This window comes from Chiloscyllium plagiosum, chromosome 6 (genome assembly GCF_004010195.1).
Source record: "Chiloscyllium plagiosum isolate BGI_BamShark_2017 chromosome 6, ASM401019v2, whole genome shotgun sequence".
In the NCBI taxonomy this organism is placed as follows: Eukaryota; Metazoa; Chordata; class Chondrichthyes; order Orectolobiformes; family Hemiscylliidae; genus Chiloscyllium; species Chiloscyllium plagiosum.
In genome coordinates, this window is record NC_057715.1 from 71,025,465 (window position 1) to 71,041,970 (window position 16,506).

The following is a 16,506-nucleotide window of genomic DNA, read 5'->3' on the forward strand; positions in this document are numbered from 1 at the left end:
GCATATAAATAAAAAGTTACTAGTTGAGTGGTTATACTATTGGAGCACTTTATTCTAGAGGATTAAGATAGATTCCCACAATGTTCTCATAACAACATGGTAAGTAGAAGGCAATTGTGTTTCAGATAGAAAAGAGAAATTAACACCATATATGCAGCTCTGAGTTGTAAAGTGTCAGTGGCCGAAACCTTGCAATACTGTTAACTGGGAATCATGCAAACTATGAAAGAGCAACTTGCTTCATGAATTAAAGCAGAGCTCTTTCAATGGAGAACCATATATTTCAGACTTTATTTCACTTGTGATGAAGGTTTAAAAAAAACTGCAATTGATTGCATGTGCAACATTTTTTAAAAATTTATTTGAACTATGTACAGGTCCAAGTTCAGATAATGTTATTGTTTCTCAATGGATTTTGAAGGGCACTTACTAGCTCTCTCTGCAATAGTAAATAGTGAGCGTTTTAACAATTCCTTGAGCAGTCGAATTCAATTGAGTTATGTCAAATCATTATAGAAAGCAGTGAGTCAAATAAAGTACAATGGGGTTTGAACTTGCTGTTTTAATATAAATAGTAGTTCTTTTTAAATTAACCATTGCACTGAGGGGAATTTGAAACATGACTTCTGTGTCAATCAAATATTACTTTAAATTATGATGTTTGTACGACTGGAAGCTACAATCTTTTAACGGCTGTATGAATTAGTGATGGATTATTTGATAGATTAGGTATCACTATAAGAGTACTTTTATTTATTACCTAGCTTTCTTTCCCAGATTTTCTTGAAAATAGTGTTTTGTTAGGCATGCAGAGAGTTTAGTTAGACCACACTTGGCCAGGAATGTATTCCAACACATTATAAAAAGGATATAGAAGCACTGGAAAAACTGCATAAAAGATTCACAAAGATGCCAGAACTTAAAGGATGCATGCACTGATGTCAGCAAATGCAGCTGATGTAAATAGTTATTTGGTAATATAGAATGTAATGTTGCTGAAAAAGACGTAATTTTTTGAAGCTTTCCATGTTTCACTTATCAGGAAAGAACAGGGCCCTGTGTAATAATATGTAGATTTCAGTACATGTAAATGTACCGCAATGTGAGCCTGAGTGTTGGTTAACCAGTGTAATTCTTCACGCACTCAGACATATTTGGCAAATATAGACAGACAGGGTGTGCACATTGACTTTGCCTGTTTCAGCTTAACAAAATAGGGTGATGGCATTTTGGTAGTTCATTTCTCAAGGCAATGCCTTCCAGAGTCAACTTGCCTGATTTTAAATTTAAATAAATTTAAATTTAAAGGATGCTGCCTGAGTTACTGTGCATGAACCGCTGAGTACGGGTTCTATTTCTGACACTATTTTGCGTGGTTAAGAAGATTACCAACATTCACCTTGTGGATTTGTATGTGATGAGTGACTACTTGGATAAACTTTTAGAGGAGAAAGTGAGGTCTGCAGATGCTGGAGATCAGAGATGGAAATGTGGTGCTGGAAAAGCGCAGCAGGTCAGGCAGCATCTAGGGAACAGGAGAATCGACGTTTCGGGCATTAGCCCTTCTTCAGGAATCCTTTTAGAGACCATCAGTGATGTGTATTTTGTCTGCTCAAATGTTATGTTCCACAAGAGCCTTTTCTCACGCTACTTCATTGACCCTATCACCATTTCTGTTCAGTCCTTTCTCCTTCGTATGTTTATCTAGCTTTGTACATATATTTATTAGTTGCTTGAGCATTACTGCAAAAGTGGTACATTTTGTCAAAGTTTTTTGTCATGCACTCTTGAGGACAATGTGCAAGAACATCAGTTTAGACAGCGAATGTTGGTATCTCCTTAACCACGCAAAGTAATGTCAGAAATAGAACCCGTGCTCAGCGGTTCATGTTCAGTATTGTTAGTTAACATCAGGATTAGAAGCTTGATTGTTTTTTCACTTCCTAACTCATGAATATTAAATCTAGTTGCAAATATTTAGTTAGGCCTTCTGTTTGGGTCAGATTTGTAAGTACAAAGAAAAGGTCAAACCTACATCATCTTAGTCTATGCAGCATGGCACTGCACTGTCTAGAGTATTTAAATATTAAACCATCAGGGGGAGATCTTACTACAAGGCTAGTCATAAACAGTTATTATTACAGTAATACTCTATAGTAATTCAGATGACAAAGTATATTTAATTAAAAGTCACATTTATAGAAAGATGTTCATCTTGTTTTCTAAGGGAATCAGAAAATAGGTAACAATGATTATACAAGAACAGAAGTCACATATTTATTCATCTGGCACTTATAGTGGATAATTAGTAAAAAAATTTGTAGACACCTAACAAATACCTGAAGTTTAAAAAACAACTTAACACTCCACAAAGTAAGATTGTCAGAAGGATAGGGGAAAGGGTGTCGGTGACAGTATGGTTGTAATTTTTAAAATAAGTTGTAATTTAACTTCAGTTGGTTTTAAAAACAAATGTTCTCTTTAAACCAGACTTTTCCCATTAGTTGCATTAATCAGTTTAAGCTGGAAACTAATTTCAGAAGCTAATAATTCTGTGAAAAACAAAAGTAAAATACTGTGGATGCCATTAAATTGAAAATTCTACAAATACTCAACACTTCTGGCAATGTCTGTAGAAAGTAAAACAGAGCTAATATTTAATGCCTGTGACCTTTCATCACAAATGAGAAAGTCGCAAATGTAATCAATTTTGAAGCTTTTCTCACTGTCTCCATTCGCATGTCAAAACCTATTACATTGCTAAATTTTCTCAGTTTTAGTAAAAAGGTCACAGACCTGAAATGTTACCCATAACTTTTCCAACAGCATTTCATTCCTGATATCATGACAGGAACTGAGTGCCACTTTAAATTTCTTTCTTCTTGCCTTTTCTTATAAGGTCTTAAGTAAAACTCTAAGTGCTAGCCATATGTTGTGCAAACAGATCTGATTTAGCAATGGGAGAGCATCTTACTTATTGTCAGCTAACAATGCTGCTTCTGTAGTATTGTAGAACTTCATTGTTAATCATGGTGGATGTATATCTCCACTACTTTTTGTGTCTATCTTATTAAATTCAGTAAAGTAAATGAATCAGGACTGAAAACCTTGTACCATGACCGTGAAACATCTGGATTGTCATGAAAGTCATCTGGTTCATTAATATTCTTTCGAGATGGGAAATAAATACTGTTCTGGCTTAGACTGTGCAGCCACACCCTGTAAATTAATTTATCAAAATTTACCATTTAATTTGTGCGATTCCATTAACTATAAACAGTCTTTATTTTTACCTCTGTTCAACCTCTCCCCATCTTCATTACAATTGTGATACATCGTCAAAAGTTAGTACAGGAGTTCTCAAGACTTTAATTGACAATTTACTTTTAAAGAGAGTGTTTGCTGTTGGCACCACTCAACTGCTGAAAACACTATTGACGGTTCCATCAACTGACGTAGGTGTGAAGTTACTTTTGGATACTGGTTAGTGTTGTCTCACCTGTAGTTTCCAGAGTTTGTAAAACATAACATTGTGATTTATAATATAAATGAAAACTGAGATATGCAGAGGAAGGAAAACCAAACAGATGTTTCTATTTGTGCAAATGGATATAGTATCCGGACTGAGAAGTTCTCAAGTCTTCGTCAGTCTAAACTCTGATCTTCCACCTCGATCCTGTGAGTATATGAACAGATTAGAAAACACCCAAGATCACCAAATTTCTGTTTCTTTGTAATTGTTGCCAAGTTACAAACTAATAAAATAAAAGTATAAAATTTTGCCACTTTCAGTAAAATGAAAGCAAAACAATTCCAGATTAATTTTAGCAAGCCAGAGACTAGGAATACTGCAGCAAGTAACTCACCTCCTGACTCCCTAAACCCTGTCCACCATCTACATGGCACAAGTCAGGAATGTGATGGAATACTCCTCACTTGCCTGGATGGTTGCAGTCCCAACAACACTCAAGAAGCTTGCCACCATCGAGGACAAAGCTGCCCACAAGCATCCTCTCCCTCCACCACCGATGCTCAGTAACAGCAGTGTGTACTAGCTACAGATTCCACTGCAGAAATTCACCAAAGATCCTCAGTCAGCACCTTCCAACCCACGATTACCCCAGGACAAGGGCAGCAGATGTATGGGAACATCACCACCTTCAAGTTCCCTTCTGAACCACTCACCATCCTAACTTGGAAATATGTCACAATTCCTTCACTGTCATTGGGTCAAAATTGTGGAATTCCCTCTTTAATGGCATTGTGGGCCAACCCACAGCAGGTAGACTGCAGCAGTTCAAGAAGGTAGCCCATCATCACCTTCTCAAGGTCAGGTGGAAATTGGCAATAAAATCTGGCCGGCTAGACAGTGACGCCCACATCCTACAAATGAATAATTGTTTTAACAAAATGGCAGATCAAAGAATAGACTTGTTTTGAGAAATATTTCATTTGTAGGATGGATCAGTTATAGGATAAATATGATCTGTGTAGAAGTAAGTGGGCTATATCATGGGCAGATTTCATACATGAAGAGGAGTTTATGGTAAAATTAATTCCAAAAATTGTTTAAAAGAACATAGAAAATGTGAATTGAATAGAAGGAAATTATGACAGATATAAAAGATATTGAAGGAATCAGACAGGGAGATTGTGAATACATAGAAATATGAAAAATAAATAAAAATGGGTGTTTAGGCAGGTAAAAAATAAAATGATAGATAAAGAAGATATGAACCACTGACTACTTAAAATGAAAAGAGCCATTTTCTTCTTAAGCACAAAGGAATGCCAGGGATACTTATTAAGTACTTCAGCTCAGGAAGGTTAAAGTGGGACGCCAGAAGTATCTGAGATAAATGTAGGTAAACCACCTGGAGATAACAAGGAAGAACTTGACCAAATGTTGCTAAATTGAAAATGACAGTTATCAACCCAGATGTTATGTACCCAGAAGTTTGAAGGAGATTGCCAAAGGTGTGATGTATGGTAATGGTTCTGGTGAGATGAAGTCATACAACCTCTCGGTGGAGAATAATTTGGTGTCAAGGCAAGGTTTCCTGATGGAGACACAGGTATCTTCTTTACCTCTTGTTATTAGTAGTTGATATGCCGAAGAGTTAATTAAACCTATTTGTGGTTACTGAGATGAAATAAGTGACACCTTTTTGTGAACGACAAGAGCCTCATACAAACATACAAAATAGAAACAAAAGTAGACCATTCAGCCCTCAAGCCTGCTCTGCTAATCAATAAGATCGTGGCTGATTTGTTTGTGTTTTGAATTCTACATCTCCATCTATCCCAATAACTGTCAATTGCCCTGCCCTGCCTAACAAGATGGGCGGCACGGTGGTACAGTGGTTAGCACTGCTGCCTCACAGCGCCAGAGACCCGGGTTTAATTCCCGCCTCAGGCGACTGACTGTGTGGAGTTTGCACGTTCTCCCCGTGTCTGCGTGGGTTTCCTCCGGGTGCTCCGGTTTCCTCCCACAGTCCAAAGATGTGCAGGTAAGGTGAATTGGCCATGCTAAATTGCCTGTAGTGTAAGGTAAGGGGTAAATGTAGGGGTATGGGTGGGTTGCGCTTCGGCGGGTCAGTGTGGACTTGTTGGGCCGAAGGGCCTGTTTCCACACTGTAAGTAATCTAATCTAATCTAATCTATCGAAACAAAGAATCCAAAGAACTACGGATGCTGGAAATCAAAAATTTCTGGAAATTTCAGCAGGTCTGGCAGTATCTGTGGATAGAAGACAGAGTTAAGGACCAATGACCCTTCTTCAGATGAAATCTACCTACCTCTGCTTTAAAAAAAATAATAACCCCACCTCTAATTAGCTTCAGAGGCAGAGAAAATCAAAGTCTCCAAAAGAAAGATTTCTCCTTATCTCTGTCCTAAAGGGGGACCATTCAGTTTAAAATACCGTCTCCTCATTAAGGATTGACCCACAACAGACAACATTTTTCTATGTCCTCCTCATCACTACTGTTCAGGACCTTATACATTTCAGTCATATCTTTCATCACTCTTCTAAACTTCAGTGGAAACCAGTCCAGCCTGTACAACCTATCCTAATAAAACATCCTAATCATTCCAGTAAACCAGCACTGAACCGTCTTCAATATATTTACATCTTTAAATTAGGAGACCAAAGAGCACACGGTATTTAAGATGTGGTCTCAGCAATGCCATGTAGAACTGCGTTAAAAATCACACAAACAGTTTTATTTGGTAGTCATGATTCGGAGGTGCCAGTGTTGGACTGGGGTGGTATGATTTTTTGAATGTTCACTTAATCTTCAAAACTGAACCAATGTATGACAATATTTAAATAAGATACATTGAGGCAAAATCATTTCATTTGAAAAATGCTGATCTCACAAAGATTATGATTATTACCTTAAATATTTCAACGTTGTTCCTTTTTTAACTTTATAAATTAAGCAAAAAGCATTGTTCATGCAAAAATAAAACATTTTATACATGAGCTATGTTGTTTAAATCTTCAGAAATATTACACTGACAGATTTGTAAAATTCTTGGTTAGAAAATTGGATAAGGTCTGTAAAAGAGTGCAGTGATCATTATTTGTCATTAAACCATGCCTATACCCGCAGGATGCAGTATGGAGCCAGTGGTGAGGGTTAGGCAGGAGGTGCAAAATTGTGAGTGACAAGTTCACACTTGTTCAGACTGCAGCTTGTGCTGCTTAAAACAATCCTTCATTTCTTAAAGGGAGATGAATTTTAATTGGAGAAAGTGCTGAAATTGATTGTAGGTAAAAACAAGGACTGCAGATGCTGGAAACCAGATTCTAGATTAAAGTGGTGCTGGAAAAGCACAGCAGTTCAGGCAGCATCCGAGGAGCAGGGAAATCAACGTTTCGGGCAAAAACCCTTCATCAGGAATTGATTGTACAATGACATCCTTGGTACAGGAAGAGAGATGTCCTTTCATCATGGGAAACCAGGAGACCCTCCAGACTGACACTGAGAATATCCTAGGTGGAGATCAAAGCAAAGAGTACAACTCTGTAAACCTGACTGCCATGTCGTACTCTTCAATAACCTCACCCAAGTGATAAAGATTACTGAATTCAGCTTCTAATAGCACCTCCAACTAAGAAAACCAATTTAAAAAGTCATCACTAACCTCACATTCTGTTCAATACCCCACAGCCCCATTTCTCTTTTACAAGCAATCTCCGTCAATCGTCACACATACCTAACATTCGCAGTTGCACCTCCTCCTCTAACAGTGCTGATGCAAGTCTCACATCTATTTCAAACTCCTGAACGCTATCAACTATTCAACCAAGGCAACCACATCACCCATACAGATTGCACCACACCCATTGGTCCCTCTCCATCTTGCAAGATAAGATGGCACACAAACCAAGACAGCAGCAGCTAACTAACAGGCATTGGTTTGTAAAATTTGATAGAGGGGACAGTATAGAGGGGACAACCTGATAGAGGGGACAGTATTTGCCCTATTTGCAACAGCAATCATTTAAAACATGGCCAGTGGCAAAGCTGAAAAGATGAATTAAGGCACTGTGGCCAAATCTAGGTCTCCTCCTATGATCCACTTCCTCATCATTACACAATCTCTTCTGACTAGCAAGCTACACATGTAACCAGACACCACTTATCTTCCCCACCTCCTTAACCACAAAACTACTCCCGTGCCTTTTTCCTTTCAGATACTCCAGAAATACACCTGACCAGGGAGTGGTGCTAGTGTATTAAATTAAAAAGCAAGAAGAGACAAATAATGATGAAATATCCTCACTGTATCTCACATTTGCAGTCACCGGCTTAGATGCTGGCATTGCTTGTACTTCAGAAGCATAGAAATAGGATCCACATGCAATAGGTTACAATGAAGGGAAGGGAATAGCACAACATGAAGGCCAACTTAACAGAGGGCAAGGTCGTACCTAAGTTCTTGGACAGTTGATTTGTGTTAGGATTGCAATGGGGTATATGAGAGAAGCTACCAGATGTTGTTATGACTGTGAGGTTTTAAGATGATTATGTTTAGCATTGACTCTTTAATTCAAAATAAAATGAAGGAAAAAAGGGTCATGTGATCTGTTCTGCACTCTGCCTGACATCAAACTTGGCTGGTTTGGTTACATTCTGCTCATTAGTACCACAATTAGATAGGCCTCTCATACTTTCTTTCTGCTTCCATTAGTTCCTGTTCTTCCTTCTGAATTGTTTGTCATAAGCATGTTAACAATAGCTATGCTTTCTTATGGTGAAATTTATGAGATGCAACAGACCACGTTGAATCATGAATCTCAGTCTGGTGAATACAAGACGAAAGTGAGGACTGCAGATACTGGAGATCAGAATCTAGATTAGAGTGGAGCTGGAAAAGCACAGCAGGTCAAGCAGCATCTGAGGAGCAGGAAAATCGATGTTTCATGCAAAAGCCTTTCATCAGGAATGAGGCAGGGAGCCTGTGGTGTGGAGAGATAAAGGGGGTGGGACTGTGGAGAAGGTAGCCAAGAATATAGTAGGTGGATGGCGGTGGGGATGAAGGTGATAGGTCAGAGAGGAGGGTGGAGTGGATAGGTGGTAAGGACGATTAGCAGGTAGGACAGGTCATGAGGATAGTGCTGAGCTGGCAGGTTGGAACTGTGGTGGTGGGGTGGGAATAGGAGGAAACTGGTGAAGTCCACATTGATGCCCTGGGGTTGAAGTGTTCCGAGGCGGAAGATAAGGCGTTCTTCCTCCAGGCGTCGGGTGGTGAGGGAGTGGCAGTGGAGGAGGCCCAGGAACTGCATGTCCTCGGCAGAGTGGGAGGGGAAGTTGAAATGTTCGGCCATGGAGTGTTGGTGTTGGTTAGTGCGGGTGTCCTGGAGATGTTCCCTAAAGCGCTCTGCGAGAAGGCTTCCAGTCTCTATGATGTAAAGGAGACTGCATCGGGAGTAACGGATACAATAAATGACATTGGTGGATGTGCAGGTGAAACTCTGATGGATGTGGAAGGCTCCTTTGATGGAGCCTTGGATGGAGGTGAGGGGGGAGGTGTGGGTACAGGTTTTGCAATTCCTGTGATGGCAGGGGACGGTGCCTGGAGGGGAGGGTGGGTTGTAGGGGAAGGGGAGCGTGGACCTGACCAAGTAGTCACGGAGGGAACGGTCTATCTGGAAGGTGGAAAGGGGTGGGGAGGGAAATATATCCCTGGTGGTGGGGTCCGTTTGGAGTGGCGGAAATGTCGGCGGATGATACGGTTTATGCGGAGGTTGGTGGGGTGGAAGGTGAGGACCGGAGGGGGGGTGTTCTGTCCTTGTTGCGGTTGGATGGGTGAGGTGGTGGAACTGGTCCTCCTGGGAGCAGATATGGCAGAGGCAGAGGAATTGGGAATACTGCAGGTCACCCTCAAAGCAGCTCATGGAGTGAAGTAAGTTATTTAGCACTCTACTGATCTGCTTGTTCTATGTTGCCAATATAGGAATGTGATTGTTACATGCATGTTCCGTACACATGGATGGGTTGCACAATAGATTCTTGAGGCAAATTCTAGGCAGATAGCCTTTTCTGCCCAGGAATCTCCCTCCAGTTTGATGTGGTGTCTGAACAGCAGACTGATGCAGGCTTAATAGCACTGTGATCGCTGTCAGGGTATCAGGCCTTCACCTGGATAGTATTTTCAACATTCTGTCACAATAACTCTGCATTCAGTGACTGGGACTCTTTTCAGTTGCTATGTATTTCTGCATTTTATGCAACATCCACAAAGCACCATGTTTCTGGTCAGTAAACCTTGCACCACAGAGAGATAGAAGAAGGGCTTATGCCCGAAACGTCGATTCTCCTGTCTTGGATGCTGCCTGACTTGCTGCGCTTTTCCAGCAACACATTTTCAGCTCTGATCTCCAGCATCTGCAGTCCTCACTTTCTCCACCACAGAAAGATTGCTTCATCAGAATTGGCTATGTACATTGCTCTACCTATTTCTCTCTGTGGTGAAGGAATGCACAGTATTCTCTTCTGGCATACAGTGTGTCAGTCACTTCTGTGTTGTAACAGTGGCAGCCTGCTTCAGCCTGTAAAATACCTGTGCAAAGATATTCATGGCCATGGTTACCTTTCGAGCCAGTGACAGCATCATCCTCATCCAAATCTGATGTTGTACGGTTGCCTGCAGTAGATAACATTGTCAAATAGAAATGTTGCATACACTGTTCCTTGCTGATGTTTAAGCAAAAAACAAAGTTTCTTGAAGCCATTAGTTGGAAAACTACCTCCTGCTGAGAACATTTCTCCCCTTTCCCCTTCTTCCTCATTGGGCATAATAATAACTCATGTATCACTTATGCTTATTCTCCCTTTAATGTTGTTGGCCGAGGGAATAGGAAATTACTCTACTCTTGATTGGGAGTAAGTAATCCAAGTCGAATCCATGAAGTGGAAATCAACACCTTCGCCACATGCACTTCACCAGATTTTTCCAAATTTAGATGACAGTACAAACTATGAAGCACTTCTTTTAATTTAGTAACAGATTGTAGGGAAGTTGATGACCTCTCTGGAGAACATGATGTGGATTTTTCCTATTGCTGAATGACAGCTTTATGGCATTAAATGAAGGTGGGATTGAAAATGGCGCTGCTATAGCCAAATCAGTATTGCTGACTGGCTGATCGATATCATAATTTCTCTATTTTGCATATTTCCAGTGCTTGCTTTCTATATCCACTCTTCTATAAATGGGACCAGTGGTGTGCTTGCACAGCACCAATGCCATCTTACACTCAAAATTTTGAGATCTTTTTATCTAAGACCCAAACAAATTATAACACAATGTTTAGGAAAGCTTAATTAAATGAAAATCTCAGCATTAGACAAGATTTGCAGACACTCATAAAAACCTCTGGTTTGGAAGTCATAGTCAGGCTTTCGATAGAATAAACATTTTGTCACCGTGACACCTCCTGAATGCTACCCACAGTTAATGTGTTCTGGTGCAATTAACCAGAGCATTTTTACTCCAGTGTATATGTGACATGTAAACATTTGCTAAAATAGACTAAACAATACTCACCATTTTAATCATTTGTAAAATAAGATATTTCTTAACTTTTAAATCTCTTCAACTTTCTTAGCATGTCTACATTTCACTGATTATTTTTTCTGCCGTGTGCATTAATGCTTTTCAGAAAAAGAAATCATGTTTTCCAAGACATGGTTTTAGAGAGGGGTACTCACTTTGATTAATATAGGGAAGGCTTGCTGTTACTTTGAACAAACCAATGCAGAGCAACATTTTGGAAGCTGCAGATCAGTTTAACTGCACCATTTCATAAAGTGGTTTGTAGTTCATCTCACTTTTAAAGCAGAATTCACATGTATCCTCCATAAAAATCCGTAAATGTTTTGTATCTAAAATAACTACAATTCAAAGCATATTAAAGAATAATATTTGAATAAAACTAAATTTTGAAAGAATTTGAAGCACAATTAGTTAAACTAACATTGAACACACCAATCTAATGAATGGAAAAGTCAAAATGAGCACTTGTTACATTTCTTGTTTGCTTCTTGTTACAGGTCTGGGTTGAAAAAGCTGCAAATCAGACTCTTCTCTCAGATACCCTCGACTTATCGGAACTCTTTCATCCTGATACGTTTCTTAATGCTTTGCGTCAGGAAACTGCAAGGTAAGCCTTGAAATACTAGTGTTGTTTATTTTCTTCATTGTATAGACTAGGAACTGTGGAGGATCAAAGATATTTAGTTGTTGACATGCATAACTCAGCAAAATCTAGGAGGGTAAAGTCGCGGATTCGTTCACTGAACTGGTGGGTTTTTCGACAAATGCTTTGTTACCTTGCTAGGTGATATCATCAGTGCGACTTTGATAAGGTGTTGGCGCTCTGTCCTGCTTGGTATTTATAGATTAGATTCCCTACGGTGTAGAAACAGGACCCTTGGCCCAACAAGTCCACACCAATCCTCCGAAGCATAACGCACCCAGACCCATTTCCCACTGACTAATGCACCTAACACTATGTGCAATTTAGCATGGGCAATTTAGTATGGTCAATTCACCTGACCTGCCCATCTTTGGACTGTGGGAGGAAACCGGAGCACCCGGAGGAAACCCTAGCAGACACAGGGAGAATGTGCAAACTCCATACAGACAGTTGCCCAGAGTTGGAATCGAGTCCAGGTCCCTGGCGCTGTGAGGCATATATCTAAGTTTGTTGGTCCTTCCGGTTCTGAATGGCTTGTATACAGAGTCCAGTTCAATGTGTCTATTGATTGAGTTCCGGTTGGAGAGCCAGGCTTCAAGGAATTCCGTGACGCATCTCTATTTCGACTGTGCTAGGGATGGTTACATCATCCCAGTTGAATTTCTGTCCTTCATTGTCTGTTTGGTTGGAAATGAGAGATTACTGGTCATGTCTGGCAGTGGCGGGCTGATGTTCATGCACTTATATGGTCAGTTTTCTTCCTGTTTGTCCTATGTAGTAAAGAAACACTGATGATGTCACCTAGCAAGGTAACAAAACATTTGCAGAAAAACACACCAGCTCGGCGAACAAATCCACGACTTTATCCACAACTCAATCTACAAATCTTTTCAAGAACTCCAAAAATCTAAGATGGTTTCTAAAACAAAAATTTTAAGACTGTCATCCCAGATAGTCTGAGGAGCAGCAAAGACGGTGGGATTGCCATACTGCTCGTGTTTTTTACATTAGTACTGAGCTCCATACTTCTAGTTGGGAATTCTGATCCTAGCTCCTTCAGAAATGTGAAAGCTGGAAGATGTAAGGATCAGCGAAGGTTAAGTTGGAGTTGTGTGTAGTAAGCTGGGGTTCAGCTTAATAGTTACCCAGGAGTTTGAACAAGTTCTGAATTCTGAAGATCAAGAATGTGCAGTTAGATGGATTGGCCACTCTAAATTATCCCATAGTGTCCAGGGATATGCAGGCTAGGTGAATTAGACAAGGTAAATGCAGGATTATGGGATAGGCTGAGTGTTGCTGGTCTTTAGATGGTTGGTGCAGACTTACTGGGCCGAATGGTCTCTTGCCATACTGTAGGGATTCTATGATTCTACGAATTGCCTGACTCTTCAAAGTTAAGTATGAACTTGATGGAAGAGGAACTATCTGAGTTCTTGGATGTTAAATAGTTGATTCGGATGGTTCAAGGCACATTTGAACCCTTCAATTTCCTTGGCAAATCCTACAAAGTCTACTGCATCTGGGATTCCACAGGGTCAGAAAGCTCCAGTTTGCACTGTTTCAAGTTGACTCAATTAATATGATCCACTTTGATGCCATAAATAAAGTAGTACCAATATATCTGTTTAATGCTATGAGTTTCACTTTAATGTTGCTTGCCACAGGCTCCAGTTCTGTGGCCTGCATTTTGTCAAGTTCTTTTCCCCTGTGCTTCTGTTCTTACACTCAGTCCTAAAGTCCCCTTATTCCCCCTTTCCAATTCCCATCCTCCATTCTGACTTTCAAAGTCTCCGGTGTCCATAGATTCCGTTCTGGGCAATGGTTCCCTTCATGCATATAGACTTCCGCCCTTTCCTCCGTTGACCTCTTTTCCTCTTCTACCTTCCTGTTCCCAACACCCATTTCCATGATCTTACCTTATGAAGTCTTTGGTATCTGGAGCATCACTATGCTGACTTTTGCTGCTCCTCTCTTAACTCCTGTCCTGAATTTGCACTGAAGTCCTGGACTCCATCTAGACATTGCTCAATGCAGATTCTGGATTTCAGTTGCTACTGATACGACACAATTTTTGCCATTATTTGGAGCCTGGTGGTTTGAAACTTCATCAGGTGAAAATAATTTTAACATCAAATTACAGTATTTACTGTTATGTTGTATTTTTAGTTATTCAATGATTGTAGGCATTTCGAAATGTAATTCCTGAAGAAGGGCTTATGCTCGAAACGTCAATTCTCCTGCTCCTCGGATGCTGCCTGGCCTGCTGTGTTTTTCCAGCACCACATTTTTCAACTCTAGTACTCCAACATCTGCAGTCCTCACTTTCTCCCATTTAGAAGTGTACTCCATTTCAGGTTAACAATCTTTTAAAGTAGTTTTCTGCTGAGAAAGTTGCTGAAGTACCAAACTGAACATTGTCTTTTTTACACTTGGTGATTTGTTTTGTTTTACAAGATATTTCAGCAAGGAATACGCAGCACTGTACACATGCAGTACATCATTTCAATCGTTACATTGCATTTCTGGGCAAGAAATGTCTAAAGGAACTTAAGTCTAGTTTTAACATCGATTCGCATTGGAACCTTTGAATCACTTCAAGTAGTTTCACTTAATGTCACAATTTTCAAGAACACAACCACAAGCGAGACCTTATTGTAATGGACTTCTAAGTTTATTTAATTTATTTATTTATATTGCAGAGTTATGAGTTGCTCAATAGACAACCTGAAATTTGTTGCCACTTGGAAAGGACGGATGCAGGATGTGAAACTCCAAGTCAGGGTAGGAAATCTGCTTTAACAAAATGCATTATCAATTATCTGATAATTATCAATTGCCATCATAAAGTTTTAGTGGAAGAGTGATCACTTACTCATCTCGAATTTAAGATATTGGTGATATAAATTGTGTTTCAAGACATCATTATTTTTGAGATGACCAAAATATTCTTCAGAACATTGATCTCTATTAAGGCAATTTTCATCGAATTCATACAGTCCCTACAGTGTGGAAACAGGCCATTTGGCCCAACAAGTCCACACTGACCCTCTGAAGAGTATCCCACCCAGACCCATTCCCCTACCCTCGTACTGTACATTTCCCCTGACTGATACATCTAGCCTACACCTCCCTATACATCCTACACTATAGGCAATTTAGCAATGTGAATTCACCTAACCTGCAGATCTTTGGATTGTGGGAGGAAACTAGAGCACCTGGAGAAAACCCACGCAGACACAGGGAGAATGTGCAAACTTCACACAGACATTCACCCGCGGCTGGAATCGAACCCAGGTACCTGGCACTGTGAGGCAGCAATGCTAACCATGAGCCACTGTACTGCTAATATGATACCGTATTGAATATTTCCAACTCAAATCCAAAAGGGTGGTTTAACGCCATCTCCACGTAACAGTAGCTTAATCTTATTTTGTACTGCGTATGTTTCTTTTCAATGGTAGCATGATTGCTCCAAATCCAGCACCCATTTCTATTCTGAAATCGAGCGATAGAAATTCTCACCTTAATGAGTGGAGGGTATTCAAATCAATTACACCTATCTTCAGATGGACCAATCTATTCACATTCCATTTATAGAATCATAGAGTCATAGAGATGTACAGCATGGAAACAGACCCTTCAGTCCAACCCGTCCACACCGACCAGACATCCCAACCTAATCTAGTCCCACCTGCCAGCACCCGGCCCATATCCCTCCAAACCCTTCCTATTCATATACTCACCCAAATGCCTTTTAAACGTTGCAAGAGAACCAGCCTCCACCACTTCCTCTGGCAGCTCTGTCCATACATATACCACCCTCTGTGTGAAAATGTTGACCCTGAGGTCTCTTTTATATCTTTCCCTTCTCACCCTAAACCTACGCCCTCTAGTTCTGGACTCACTGACTCCAGGGAAAATACTTTGTCTGTTTATCCTATCATGTCCCTCATGATTTTGTAAACCTCTATAAGGTCACCCCTCAGCCTCTGATGCTCCAGGGAAAACAGCCCCAGCCTATTCAACCTCTCCCTGTGGTTCAAATTCTCCAACCCTGGCAACATTCTTGTAAGTCTTTTCTGAACCCTTTCAAGTTTCACAACATCTTTCCGATAGGAAGGAGACCAGAACTGCACGCAATATTCCAACTGTGGTCTAACCAATGTCCTGAAAAGCTGCAACATGACCTCCCAACTCCTGTACTCAATACTCTGACCAATAAAGGAAAGCATACCAAATGCCTTCTTCACTATCCTATCTACCTGCAACTCCATTTTCAAGGAGCTGTGACCCTACACTCCAAGGTCTCTTTGTTCAGCAACACTCCCTAGGACCTTACCATAAAGTGTTTAAGTCCTATTTGTGTCCTGGAACATTAAGCTGCCAGACCTGCCCATCCCTGAGCTATGTTACTATAATTGCTATGATATCTCAGTCCCACTTTCCTAACCATGCCCTGAGTTCATCTGCCTTCCCTGTTAGGTCCCTTGCATTGAAATAAATGCAGTTTAATTTATTAGTCCTACCTTATCCCTGCCTGCCCTGACTGTTTGGCTCTCTTCTGTTCTCAACTGTACCAGTCTCAGTCCTAGAACCCCCCCTTACTGTTTAAATCCTTCTGAGCAGCTCTAGCAAATTTCCCTGCCAGTATATTAGTCCCCTTCCAATTTAGGTGCAATCTGTCCTTCTTGTACAGGTCACTTCTACCCCAAAAGAGATTCCAATGATCCTAAAATGTGAATCCTTCTCCCATACACCAGCTCCTCAGCCATGCATTCATCTGCTCTATACTC

At 40.4% G+C, this 16,506-nt stretch overlaps 1 protein-coding gene across 4 annotated transcripts in view; it reads left to right on the plus strand.

The window, feature by feature from the left end:
* LOC122550689 (cytoplasmic dynein 2 heavy chain 1) overlaps nucleotides 1–16,506 on the plus strand; it is a 555,979-nt gene that overhangs the window by 526,077 nt on the left and 13,396 nt on the right. For all 4 annotated transcript variants that reach the window (XM_043691805.1, XM_043691808.1, XM_043691807.1 and 1 more), the window contains 2 exons: nucleotides 11,568–11,677; nucleotides 14,413–14,494. In XM_043691805.1, coding sequence (XP_043547740.1) covers nucleotides 11,568–11,677; nucleotides 14,413–14,494 — 192 coding nt within the window. The remainder of the gene's footprint in view (nucleotides 1–11,567; nucleotides 11,678–14,412; nucleotides 14,495–16,506) is intronic.